The 13,501-nt window shown below is 35.4% G+C and overlaps 1 protein-coding gene across 1 annotated transcript in view; it reads left to right on the top strand.

Moving 5' to 3' along the window:
• Nucleotides 1–5,359, top strand: part of Grxcr1 (glutaredoxin, cysteine rich 1) — a 109,694-nt gene extending 104,335 nt beyond the window's left edge. The window contains exon 4 of the mRNA XM_005391916.2: nt 5,165–5,359. Within this exon, the coding sequence (XP_005391973.1) occupies nt 5,165–5,344 (180 nt within the window). The 3' untranslated portion in view covers nt 5,345–5,359. The remainder of the gene's footprint in view (nt 1–5,164) is intronic.
• Nucleotides 5,360–13,501: the final 8,142 nt, after the last annotated feature.

Here is a 13,501-nt window from a genome sequence, read left to right as displayed (position 1 = left end):
TGTTTTCCTGTCATTTCTACTGGGGTTGCTAATGTGATGACCATTTATTTTCTGTTCTTTCTTTCTTGTAAAGTTTATAAGTTTCCTTAGTCTGATTCTCCCAAGGGCTGGTAACTAGCTACATCTTATTCATGAAGAACAGAGGAAGTATTCCCACTGGAAATTTCACAGGCTGTGTGTACAAGGGGCTGGAGCTGCTGAAGGCTGTCCTGAGGCTCCCTGGGGAAGTGTAAACCTGAAGGCCAGGAGGGGCAGTGGACATGGTGTACTTACTGGCTGTTGCAGCAGAGTGCTGCCTCCTCACCTGAGGAATCAGGTGACATTATCTGATTTCTTTGAAAATTAAACACCCGGCTAAGCAAGTTTCTGCAGTCCCCCCATCTGACTCAAGAAGTAGGCTCCTATATTCAAAAACATACATTTAGGATTATGAACTACAAATTTCCTTTATCTTCACTTTGCTTGGTGACTTCTTTCCCAATAGCAAATTGATAAATTCTGGAGACAATGACAACTAAGAAAAATTTTATATTCTTGGCAGTTTGGTCAAGTTGAGAAGTATTTAGTAAGCACCTAACAAGCACTGGATGAATTAAATTATTAAACATAATTTAAAATATATAGACCCAGGTGAATCATTCAGAGATGATTGTTTACCATGCATGTATTCACTGATAGCTTGTTACAAGGGTAGTTCACTTCACAAACAATCTGGATGATCAGTTTTTTGTCAGAGAGACTCAAATAAACAGACACCCCTTTGGTATGATATTTAAGAGACTTTCAAGGTCTACTCGTATAGTGCTATGATTGAGATCCAAAAAGCCCCCAGAAGCTGATTGAATCATGTGGGAACACTAGAGCTGACTTGCTGTTAGGAGGGAGGGTCTAGGTAGAAGAGGTGATCACTATAGTTGTGACTTGGAAGGTGTCTTGGTTATTTTTCTCTCGTTGCTGAGACAAAATACCCAATGCCCAAAATGAAGGAAGGAAAGGTTTATTTGGCTCACAGTTTGTGGAGGTTTCAGTCCATACTTGGTTGGCTCCAAGGCAGAAGACAGCAAAGCAACAAGAGCAAGGGGGAATGGCAGCTGAACAGCAAAGCAGCCAGAGTAAAGTGGGGGATTGCAGCAAGCAGCTTCTTTCCCTCCCTTACATCGTAAACAGGCTACCCCCACCTAAGGGGCGTGTAGCTCTCACATAATCTTTGCCCTCCTCTTCCCCAGGCTCATGATGTATACAAAGTAAGCACCTTGGCTTCCTGCTGAGTCACTTAGCCAAACCTCTAGACTCCCCAAGTTGACACAATGTATCACCCATAACAGAAGGCTTTATCTCCCTTCCTGGCTCCTACCTTGACTCACTGCTGCCCAGCTGCCATGCTTTGTTCTGCCTTGGAGCCAGCCGACTCTAGACTAAAATGTGAGCCACGGTAAACCTGTCCTCCTTTAAGTAGTGAGTGTCTGGTGTTGTGTCTCAGCGAACAGAAAATGATTAAGAAATCAGACTAGATGTTTTGAGGTTTAAATTAATAGTGTTTTATTCCTTGATCTTGAAGACTATACAAAGACCTTTGAGTTCAGTGTTCTGTTTTTATATTAGATGACCTGGGATAAACTCTATATATTCCTAAAATTTGAAGTAGTACCTCAAAGGAAGTCTATTTGGCAATCATTCTTGTCCTCCACACTTGTTTTCCTGTTCTCTTGATACTTTGTTAGAGACTTGGGAATTCTACTAACTTCAATTTAATAGCTGGGATGGACTTACTGAATTTCAAGACCTACATGTGGGGCTGGGAACTACTATTAGGAGGACAAGGAAGTTTCTGGCTTACCACTATATCACTACTACATGCACAGGGCCTGGCTAGTGAGCATTCAATATTTATTTGAGTAACAAATTAATAAGTAAAATGATCTGACCTTGAGTATTTTTAAAGCACTTCATCAAGATTTTATGAACAAAAAGAACTATGGATGGCTTTTTGATCCCTCTTTCTATTGTATCAGGTCAGTGAGAGAGGGGGACGTAGACTATACATTCTATAGAAGCCACCCCTTTCTTCTCCTTCACTTATGGCTGGAGTAGCCAGTTTTTCTTGAGAAGAGATGTGATCTCAGCCTCTGCCAGCACTGTGCTCTAGGCATCTGAACTCCCACATGAATTGAAGCATATTTGTTCTCCCTTTATTACAGTGGCAAAACCTTAACCCAGCAGGCCAGATATAGATATGCTGAAAGCAGGTAACTCATAATGGTAGAAAAAGGCTGTGTAGTGTAACCATGAGCAATTTAGCTTGCAGTAGGACTTAGCAAATAGCAATTAATTAATGAAATAATGACTAATAATGCCTAACTTTATAAAATGTCTTTTATGAGCCAGGAAATGTTTTAGTTGATGTGAAAGAATTAACTTACTTAATTCTTTAAATAATCCTTTGAGTAAAAGACAAATCTCAACTTAGAATAGCATAGATTCTAAAGACATGGTTCCAGAATGATCTTGGTCTATTTGTGATTCTGCTTAAACATGAGAATACACTTTTTAGTATTGATATAGTAATTTTACTTTAGGAAAGTTTATATGTTGTGACTTTGGGATAAACTATGAGGAAACAGTTGATTCTTGGTGTTATTGGCTTTGACATTTGACATTTTTGTCCTTTAAAAGCAGTCTTTATATGTTACATTGCAGGTCCATGATGTAAAATAATTTTTAAATTTGTCAGTTATTTGCCATTTTAAAGTCTGTTTGCTAACAGCCTGGTGTTTGGGGTAAGTGACGTAGGTAGACAACCTAAGAAGCTGCCTAGCACTCACATTTTATTTTAGGTGGTCTTTGCTTGTTATCATCAATATATTTTATGCTACTCACATGCTACTCAAAAATGTGGTCATTTGCAAGTGTTTCAGAACATAGCATGGATTGGATTTTCATTCAGGTGCATTTACAGCTCAGCCCTGGCGCAGTTCTTAAATATGGACACGTATTTGTACTGGTTTTAAAAATACTGGACAATTCATATTGACTGAAAAATAACTGCTGCCCTAACATCTCCCTTCTAACCTGACAGCCCTTGTCTGCCCTACAGGATTGCTGGAGAGAATACAGGATGCCTATGAATAACTTTTCAGTTTAAGTATGTCTGAGATGATATTTGTTATACACTCCTACCAAAACTTCTTTGTGGTCTCTCTGAAAGTCAAATTTAACTTAGCATCTTGTAGTTTTATTTGCAGTGTTTGAGAGTCCTGCTCTAGTAGGAGCCCAGACCTATCCACAACCAGCTGTAACGAATGAAGTAATGGACTGAGAGGACCTATAGTCCCTTGCTCCAGACTTGAGGCTGGCCTAACACCTGTTATGTTTAGTTGGCATTCTCATTTTACAGATTATTCAATAGGTTTAATGTGTTACGGATTTAGTAATCTCATGGATCTACCATTTTCTTTCTAAAATTTGATAATATATCATTACTTGATAATTTTCATATATTTTGCTTTTTTAGGAACACTTTTTCATCATTTGGTTTGTTTTTCCTCTGAGTGTTTTTTTAAAGATATTTTAATATTTTTAAAAATTTATTTAAGCTCAGCACAACCTTTTTTAGGGGTGAGTTTTATATAAATCAATGTCAGAACCTATCTACAAAATAACCAAATTTCTACATGCATTCAATTTTTCTTTTGGGAAGAACTTCAAATTTCTACAATCTTGACAAAGTACCTTGTTTGAGTCATCCAGATTGGTAACCATCACTTTTCATCAAAACATTGCTATGCTGTTAAAAATGACATATTTTAGTAATGGCTAAGCCGAGCTGTGATTGTAAGGCAATCTTGCTACATACAGAAAATGCACATCTGAAAAATGTTGTGGGAATATACAAATTTTAGTCAACATGTTTTTAGTGCTTGTTTCTCAAATCAACCCACATCCCGTTACTTATTATGAGAGAATCACATTTACTTTCAAGGGAAAAAGTTCTTTTGGTCATGTGTGGTAGAGAAATGATGGGTTAAATCCAGCTCATCAGGTTCCTTTTCACTTGGAGTTTTTGGAGATTTTAACATGAGAATTAGGAACCTCTAAAGAAAATTTGTATATATGTGTAAGTATGTTAAGCATGTTTCTCTAAGTTCTATGTTTTTTTGATTTTGTGTCCTCTCTGTGCATCTCCTTTCCCAAACAGGTGCTGGTATTATTCTTTCTACAAAGTGGGCTTTCGAACATTGCTATAGTTCCTATTTTGCAAGGCAGAAGTTTAGCATCAACTCACTTTTTCTCTTTGTATTCTCCCTGTAATGGTTTCAAACTTCCCCTGATCTGATGAAAAACACTAGTGGCCTCTGACAAAGGCTGCAGGCTCAAAAAGGCAAATAAAAATATATGTGAATAATTTTTACATAAAATATTATATTCAACTCACTGCCTAGTTGCTTTCATTCTGTTATTAGAGATACTTTATCTTTGCTTGAGGTAGAAATGCTGAGATTTACTGTGGGATGTTTTATGGATGTGCAGTAATGTCTCAAGTTTTTATGCCTATTTCCTTAAGTATAAAATGAAGATAATGAAGCTTGAATTATGTCTTTATTGAAGAAGATGACTGTATGTGGGGAGGGTGGAGTGGGGGAAAATGCTACATAATGATGCTTTTGAAAGTGTTTTGAAAAGAATAAAGCATTATTCAAATTGGCAATATAATGATGGATCTTCAGTTAATAGTGGCTCCTCCACACTTTAGCTTATAGTTTTCTGATTTTCCAAATTTGCTGTTAGAGCTGCTATTCTTTGCACAAAGACATAAAACTCTTAAGAGATACAAAAGGGAAAGTTAAAGTATTTTTCTGTAATGTAATAACCATCTTCTGAATTACTTGGTTGGTAAATATGATGGAATTTTTGAAGATGAATACTATTAAATTTAACATTTACTAGCTTTTACAAACTAAGTCTGCTATAATGGTCATCTATGGGGCAATGAAAGAGACTTTCATTTTTTCCCCTAAGTCCAATGTATATTAATAGTAGGTGATTTTAAGTGCGTTAGGCCAAAATTGTTTCACAGCTGCTCATAGTACAGAAAGAGAGCAAGACTGATGGAACTGTTCATACTAATGTATTTTCTATCCTCTCTTTTCCCTGTTACCCTGCACAGAGAGTGCAGCATCCACACGAGTGTCCCTCCTGCGGAGGCTTTGGCTTTCTTCCGTGCTCCGTGTGCCATGGGAGCAAGATGTCAGTGTTTCGAAACTGTTTTACAGACTCTTTCAAAGCTCTGAAGTGTACAGCTTGCAACGAGAACGGTCTCCAGCGTTGTAAGAACTGTGTGGGTTAGTCAGTTTCCACTCAGAAAGAGCCTCATTTTATTAACCAGAGGTGATAATTTGGTTTATACATATTTTTTAAAAAAGAAAGTCATGTTTTTGGATTACTCAATAAAGTTTGTTTATTATAACTGCCTTTCTCTTGATGTTTTTCTGTTATTGTTTTTGTTGGTTTGTTAATAAATATTTATTTAATAACTACTATGTGCCAAGCTCTGTGCTAGATCTTAGTTTCTAATCAAAATTAATGGCGTGCCCAGTTCCATTCCAAGATATACAAAGACTGGTTTGCTAAACGTGTTTTTTTTTCTTTTTCTTTTTTCTGGTGTCAGGAATTGAACTCACGACGTTGCACTTGCCAGGCAGGCGCTGTGCCGCTGAGCTAAATCCCCAGCCCCGTGTTTTATTTTCTAAAGAAAAGAAAGACACTATCTAACAATGCTTATTACAGTGTCTTTCTCTTGTCTAGGATTAACCAATGCAAATGCTCCCAAGGGACATTACATACCTCTAGCATACATCAGTTACAGGGAAATAATAGTGGGAGATAACAGCATCTGTATACATAAGGAGTAGATTTATTTGTTTAGCCATCAAATAGTCTTGGAGCAGATGATTTTAGTGACACTTAGCAAATGTTACCAGATGTTTTTGGGATGATACAAAAGCTTCTAGAAATCTTATCTAGATTTATTTTATTTTACTTTATTTTTAAAGGGTTTCTTGTTGTCATAGTTCATTTCCAGTACTGAGCATTGAATACAGAGCTTTTCTGAGCTACCTTTATTGTTATTCAGCATATTTATTATTTATTTATTAATGTATTTTTATTTTGATAGAGTCTTGCCAAGACAGTAAGTTACCCAGGCTGGGCTCCATCTTCTGATTGTCCTGTCTCAGTTTTTCAGAGTGTTGGGATTACAAGTGTGCACCATTGCTCCTGGCTGGGGGTCTTTTTTAGATAGACATGCTTTGTGTCACTGTCACTGAAAACTGATTACAGCTGACCGCAAAACTCTATCCCATTTTTTGATACCCTCATTTTTGAAAATTTCCTTCAGCTTTGTGTTGGTCCATGTGATACATATTTCCAGAGCACACCGTGCTGTTTTTGTACAATTTTATAAGATTTGTCTTTATTTGTGGTGTATTTTCCTTTTATTGCCCAAATAAGGAATGAACCAATACTCGTTAAAAGTTTTCTGTATGTTAGGGTTTACATATATATATAAACACGAATACCATGGAAGGCCAACATATTTGGGAAGAAGCAAAACTGACTCTTGGAACAGTCATTTGCTTGATGGTAGCAACAGTAGCAAGAGTGATTCTCTTGGTTGCAAGCATTTAAGGAAACGGGCGTCAAAAGGAACGTACAGTATTTCAGAAAGATTGGGGAACATGCGCCACCCTTAAAAAGTATGTGAAGTGTTAGGATGTTAAGAAAGATTTAGCTCACTTTTGTGGCCACATAAATAAACAGGGGGCACTGTGAATGATATGCTCAATGTTATTCATCATCAACTTTCTCACTCCCCTTCTGGCCTATCAGCACTGATGGTGCTAAAATACCAGAGTTGCAATGTTTGGTGATTCAAAGACTTTGGGAAAAGTGTAGTTCCTTGCAAAGATGAAACACTCCCTGACCTTCCTCACTTAGAAAGAGACAGCCACACTGTGCATGTGGCTGAGGACTACTTCTGTTTTGCTAGAAGTGACTGCAAAGGACTCCTATCAAGAAACACTCTTCTTCAGAGAACCACTGGCCTCTCTGAGAAACTTTTGACTGGTTATATATGGTAATTCTATTCACTAAGAGAAAAGAAAAATCCTTCTGTGGGGAAGTAACCACTTTGCAAAGCATAATTCCTCTAAGAAAAGTGAGCACCAGTTCTGTTGGAAATTTTTTTCTGATCTTATTCTTTACCTTTAAAACTTTTTATTAAACCTAGCAGAGAGCTCAGCATAGAAACTAGAACAGAACAAACTGAGAGATTCAAAATGCATGATTTGGTGGCAAAGTGACACTGAATGAGAAGATAGTTTCATGGAATACAATATATCCAAAAGGTATTGCTTATATGAAGCAAAACTGGAGCCTACTCAATAATAGTATACATCTAGAAAAAAATCCACATTGATTTCCTCTACTGCATGTGGCTCATTCAGAATTCAATTCTATGTCCTTAAGTTGTTTTCTTTTCTCTGTATTTATTTTCCTCTTCTCCCTTCTCTCAACACCACCTTGTTAGGGAAATAACAATATAAATGATAACTGTGTGCCCCAAATGTAAGTACATGGATTAGTTTGAAAGAAAAATATTTGTATGATTGGGATAATGGTACTATGGTGATATTTATTGCAATGAGTGGAAAATGTTAAAACTAATAGACAATAATTTTTGGTTGTCTGATTCCCTATTTCTTGCATTATTTTATATCTAATTAATAAAGATGTTGTGAAGCCTGCAGCCCCTTGAAGGAGCACTGGTATAGAATCTCATCTGCTATTTTCTTGAGGACCATGCGGTACTTGATTGCTGTTTACTTTGACCATTGCAGGTCTTTTTGGAGTTTCCTGTCTGCTACAGATTTTAACTGAACATAAAACTATCAATATATTTCCTGCCATATTTTTTTGTTTTCTGTCTAGGAAATATTCCAGCGTGCTTTATTCTTAGAAAGGGGAAGTATGACAGAAACATTAGGTAAGGGAAATGAGCTCTTCATGCTGTTTTAGTAGTTGCTGTGAGTCCTTGTGCTGTTAAAAATATGTAAACAACTATAGATAGTTGTATTCCTCTTGCTTATGTGTCTTTTTCCCATTTTTTCTATATTTATATAAATAGGGATCAAGGAAGATGTTTTCAGCCTATTTATGAAGTAAAAATCACCTTTTTAGTAATATTATTGGTTATGAATAATTATTGAAAACTGCCTCAGTGTCTAGAGTTGAACCATGTGACACTAAGACAAGGACGGCACTGGATAAAAGATGAATATGATATAACTTTATCTTGGTCATGACTGAGAGGATAGGCTGTATTGTAGACAACTAGGACAAAAATTGTGTCATGCAGCTTACTATTGGATGTCTGATAAAGACACTACATATTACAAGATGCTTACAGCACCAGAATACATGAACACGAAATCTTTCTTGGTGGACTTAACTTGAGGCAATGTCTTTGAAAAGAAGTAGCATTTTTATACAAAGATATGGGTGGCAAGACATATTCCAGTTATGGGATCAAGCAAGTGGAAAGCAAAGGGCTTTGCACAATACCTAGGGATGTGGACATTCACTGCTGCTTCAAGTGATCCCCACAATGATGGTGCTAGGCAATGGATCATTGCGGACAGGGGCACAGGCTTAGGATTCTAATTCATTTTGAGTTCCACTTCTACCATTAACCAACTGTAAGACTTTAAGAAGGTTATCTGTACTTTTGGTACCTCAATTTCCGTATGGTGGTAAAGTGGAATAACATGAATATCTAACTAATAGGGTTGCTGAGAATATTAAGTTAATAACGTACATAAAGTTCATCTTAGTACTTGCCACATAGAGTTGGAGTTTGGGTCTGAATATATGGTGAAAAGCTTAATAATTTCAGCAAAATATTTATATATTAATAGAAGTGATAGCAATGACAATAACATCTCAAGATTTGGGATATACTACATACTCTTAACCAATAACAATATACAATGATGTTTTTTGCATCACACAAGAAAAACTTCCTTAGTTTGAAAAGAAATGTGGGCTGATGGGTAAGTTGTGTACTACTAACTTGGCCTTCATTTGTCTTGCAACCACTGCTTTCATTTCTTTGTGAAATACATTTAAAACAGACTTTATAGTGATGAGGGCTTTTACTTTTTTTGCCGCTTGCATTCTTGATATTTCAGTACCAACCTGAAGTTTTTCTTGAATACTTGCTTCTGTAGCACTTTTCAGCTAGAAAACCACTTTTAAATTACAGTTGTCATTGCCTTGAAAATTTCCTCTTCTTTGGGACTGGAAATAATGTCGTTATTTTTTTTTTCTTTGTATAAGTAGGATAATTTGTTATTTTCAAATACCAGTACTTTGAATACAGGTTTTTTTAATCTACAGAAATGGTAATGCAAAAAATGATATTACTTTGGAATATATTTCCTGAGCATAATTTGTCTTCCTAGTTATGCTTATGTAAGCAAGTGCCCAATTTTCTTTGTGTTCCTTGAGAATGTATTTACTTGAAGATAAAAACAATCTAGACATATGTCTAAATAGCATGCAAAAGCCACTCCAGCTTTTAAACATGCTTGGGTAATGCATAAAAGGAATAATCCAAATAAAAACAAGTGAGTGTTGGTACTGTATTACAGTGGTAATTCTGTATTTTCAGAAAATAAGTAAAACAAACTCCTCTTACCTTTTGTTTTCCTATTATAACAAACAGGTTTGGGTATTTCATTGAGATCTATTTTTAAAATAAAATTTGTTCTTTATTTTAAAAAAATTCCTGGCTCCCAACAGATTGAGAGTGAAAATGTGGAATAAGAATAAATACTCAATATCACTTAATGTTTTGAATGAAAATATTTTTGTCTCTTATCATGTGATATGGCTATTGATATGGCTGTACTAGTCCTTGGATGAGAAGGACCTCTATGAGGAGCAAAAACAATGGTTCTGTTGAATTGAGAGTAGAGAGTTCCACAGTTATTTTTAGCTTCAGACCAAGAGAAAAAAGATTACTGCTTGGTTAATGGTTGATTCTGTCTCAGTTGAAAACAATGCTGCAGCAAGGAGGATGTCTCGAACCTAAGCAGCTTTTCAGTTACATCTTGTGATAAAGGTTAACGGAAGGTCATAGTTCAGCAACAAGAATAGGGCAACCAAAGGATAAGTGCTTTCTCACAGTAAGTTTTGTATCTGTGCTAGGAGAAACCTTAGTTCACTGAGGAATTGACTGTGGGAAGCTTTAGGTTTTTCTTTTTTTTTTCTTTTTTTGGTACAGGGAATTGAACTCAGGACCTTGCGCTTGCTAGACAGGTGCTTGTGCCATATGGGAAGATTTAATATGGAGTAATTTGAATAAATTTATGAATACAATTCAAATGTCCTGAGAAGTTGCAAAAATGCAGATGAGAGTAGTTATCCGTTATGAGTCGCCTCATTTCCTCTAGATATATCTGTTTTTCTATGAAACATCCCTACCTGTATTTTCCTCTCTCTCAATTTCCTCTAACATTTAGAATAAAATCATTGCAAAGTCCCATCAATTATTATTAGTTATAGTCTCTCTCTCTCTCTCTCTCTCTCTCTCTCTCTCTCTCTCTCTCTCTCTTCTCTCTCTCTCTCTCTTTTCTCTCTCTCTCTCTCAGAAACTTCATTCCTTATCTGGTTCAGCTGTAATTCCTTTTGGAGTGCCCTGAGTAAAATACAAAATATATGACTTTATTTCCAAAGGAGATATTTTTAACCTGATGTGGAACTAATGAGAAAAAAATATAACATTGTTCTAGTATTCTGCTGTGATTTGAATAATAATGGCTAGGGATGGGAGTTTAAACTGAAAAGAAGAGTAGGTTTGATTTCCTTCTTGTGGCATGGACAGTAATCTAGAACCTTGTAGGAAATGACAGGGCATTATTCATCTCACCGTACATGATGGGTCTTCTACAGAGCTCTTGTGGCTGTTAGGATACTGCCACTAGTGCAATGATCGGGCGGTGGCTCAGAAAACAGTCCCTGGGATTTTGAAACATGAAAATTCTTAAAGAAATCTTCAAGTGAAACATACTCATACCGTGCTAATAATAAAAGAAAGAAAGTTGAGAAATTGATTGGAAAAATTAATATTGTAGTAAGATATGCGAGAACATTTCTTTGCATATTTGAGTAGTAAGAATGGTTTTTAAAGTATACAATTACTTCTGAATATTAAATTCATGAAATGTATGATAGAGATATATGTTTAAACATTTATTACAGTTATTTATCATTAACATCCCTCAAAATGCTCTTTGGCAGTAAAAACACATGTGTTTTTTGCCATATCCTGAGGCAGTTCTTGAAGTCTTTTTCAAGTGTCTTTAGTTGATCTGTCCTGCCTTTCTTGATATCTTAAATCAACTCAAAACATTTACCTTTCATGCTCATTTTGACTTGGAGAAATAGTCAGAAGTTGCACAGTGTCAGATCTGGTGAATAAGATGCATGAGGACATAGCATGATTTTACCACCCTGCCTTTCCATTGGATAGCATTTGGAGCACCTTTCACTGAATATTTTTGATCACATCACATAAAGTCACTTGTGAAAGAGGACTTCCAAAGCTGCCTCAGAAACTGACTTTTAAAATTGCTTTAAAAATAAATAAATAAATAAATAAAATTGTATCTCATCATTTTGGAAATCTTATTACTGATTCTCAAGATATTATTCTAAAACATCTAAAATATTTAGAATATAAATATTATGAATTTCTAGATACATATTTATATCAGGGTGTTGGGAATATTGATTGGTTAGTTAATTCATGAAATCTTCTGAATGGACTGTAATCTTCTGCTAGTAGTAGCCATATGCCTTTAGCCTTTATTATGCTTAAATCATATTTTATTTCTAAGATTTTCTGAATGACTATTTTATTGCCTGCACATCTTCACACCTCTTACTTCAAGAGATCCTGTTAAGTACACAGGTGTACCAAGATGAAAGACCCAAAATATCTGTTTCTGATTATATCAGGTTAAGATCTCTAACCTACCAGTTTCTGCTGTTTAGTTCTATCCAAATCTTCTTAGGAGGATTTAACCACAAATGACCATAGATGTTGCCAGGTTGAGGAATTGTAGGTTCATCTTCATTTTCCACATTTCTATTCTGAGATGTGCTTAATGACTCAGAAAAATGAATATTAAGCACAGTCATGGAGTCAGTAGTGTTTATCTTCTCATTCTATGTACAATCACCCAATTGTATAGTGACCAGAAAAAGCACTGTGAAATAAACATTGAATTAGAATTCATTTCAAAGATCCTTCCAGATTGGTTTTGTAGTGGTGGTAATGCCTCTGAAGATCAAGTAATTGCAAAGTATTAGAGAAATCTGTTAACTACCTAAAATATACCTCAGGAAGCATTTGACATAATGAAGAGGGTGAATCAAATGTGCAGTCCTCTAATCTTCATAAAGAAATTGACCAGATTCCATATTCCTTTTATTGTAGAAAAGCTGAAATTCCTGCCAATAATGTTCAGTATGCATTAGCTTCCTCATATCAACATACATATTTTACAGGCTGGAGTGCAGCAATAACATGAACTTAAAAAATGCATGTGTAGAAGCACAATAGAGTGATTCCTAAGTTTCACTTCATGCATTGAAAAAAAATACCATTACTTTTCTAAGTAAAGACAGGATATTCTAATTCAGGTTATAAATGAGAGTTTCTCTGATATTACTTAGAATTTTTCACACAAGCATAAATATACAACTGAGCTTTTATTATTTTTTTTTTATGAGACAGGGTCTCACTATGCAGTTCAGACTGGCATTGAGCTCACTTTGTAGTCCAGGCTAGCCTACAACTTGTAACAATCCCCCTGCCTCAACCTCCCAAGTGTTGGGATTACAGGCATGAGCCACCTCATCCAGTGACTGAGCTTTTATTGTTCCTCAAGAGAAACATCCTTGTTTCCCAACTTGTCCCTGATGCCATATATATGTATATATATGACATATATATAACACACATATATACATACATATAGAATACACACACACACGTACATATAAAAATATATATATTATATTTAAATTTATATACACACATATATACAAATATATAAATGTATATATACATATATACATATATTTATATATAAAATGAAGGATACATTCTGAACACCACTGAGATGGTAAAAGATGGAGAAACTCATTGGAATACCCATATTGGACTATTGCTGGAAAATTATAGAATAGAATTAGCTTTAGATTATTAAAAAGAAATTATTCCCCAAATCTCTTTATGTCTGAAGTATCTTGCATTAAAAATAAAAGATATTTTGCAAGTGATGATGCACTAGCCTACTTTCTCCATACTTATACATACTGACCCAGGGTCCTCTATTTTACCCTCACTATTTAAAATTAGCATACCATAAAATAG

The sequence above is a fragment of the Chinchilla lanigera genome, unplaced genomic scaffold (genome assembly GCF_000276665.1).
Source record: "Chinchilla lanigera isolate Chin_1 unplaced genomic scaffold, ChiLan1.0 scaffold00042, whole genome shotgun sequence".
Classification (NCBI taxonomy): domain Eukaryota; kingdom Metazoa; phylum Chordata; class Mammalia; order Rodentia; family Chinchillidae; genus Chinchilla; species Chinchilla lanigera.
Note: the sequence above shows the minus strand (reverse complement) of the source record. Positions and strands in the feature narration are given on the sequence as shown.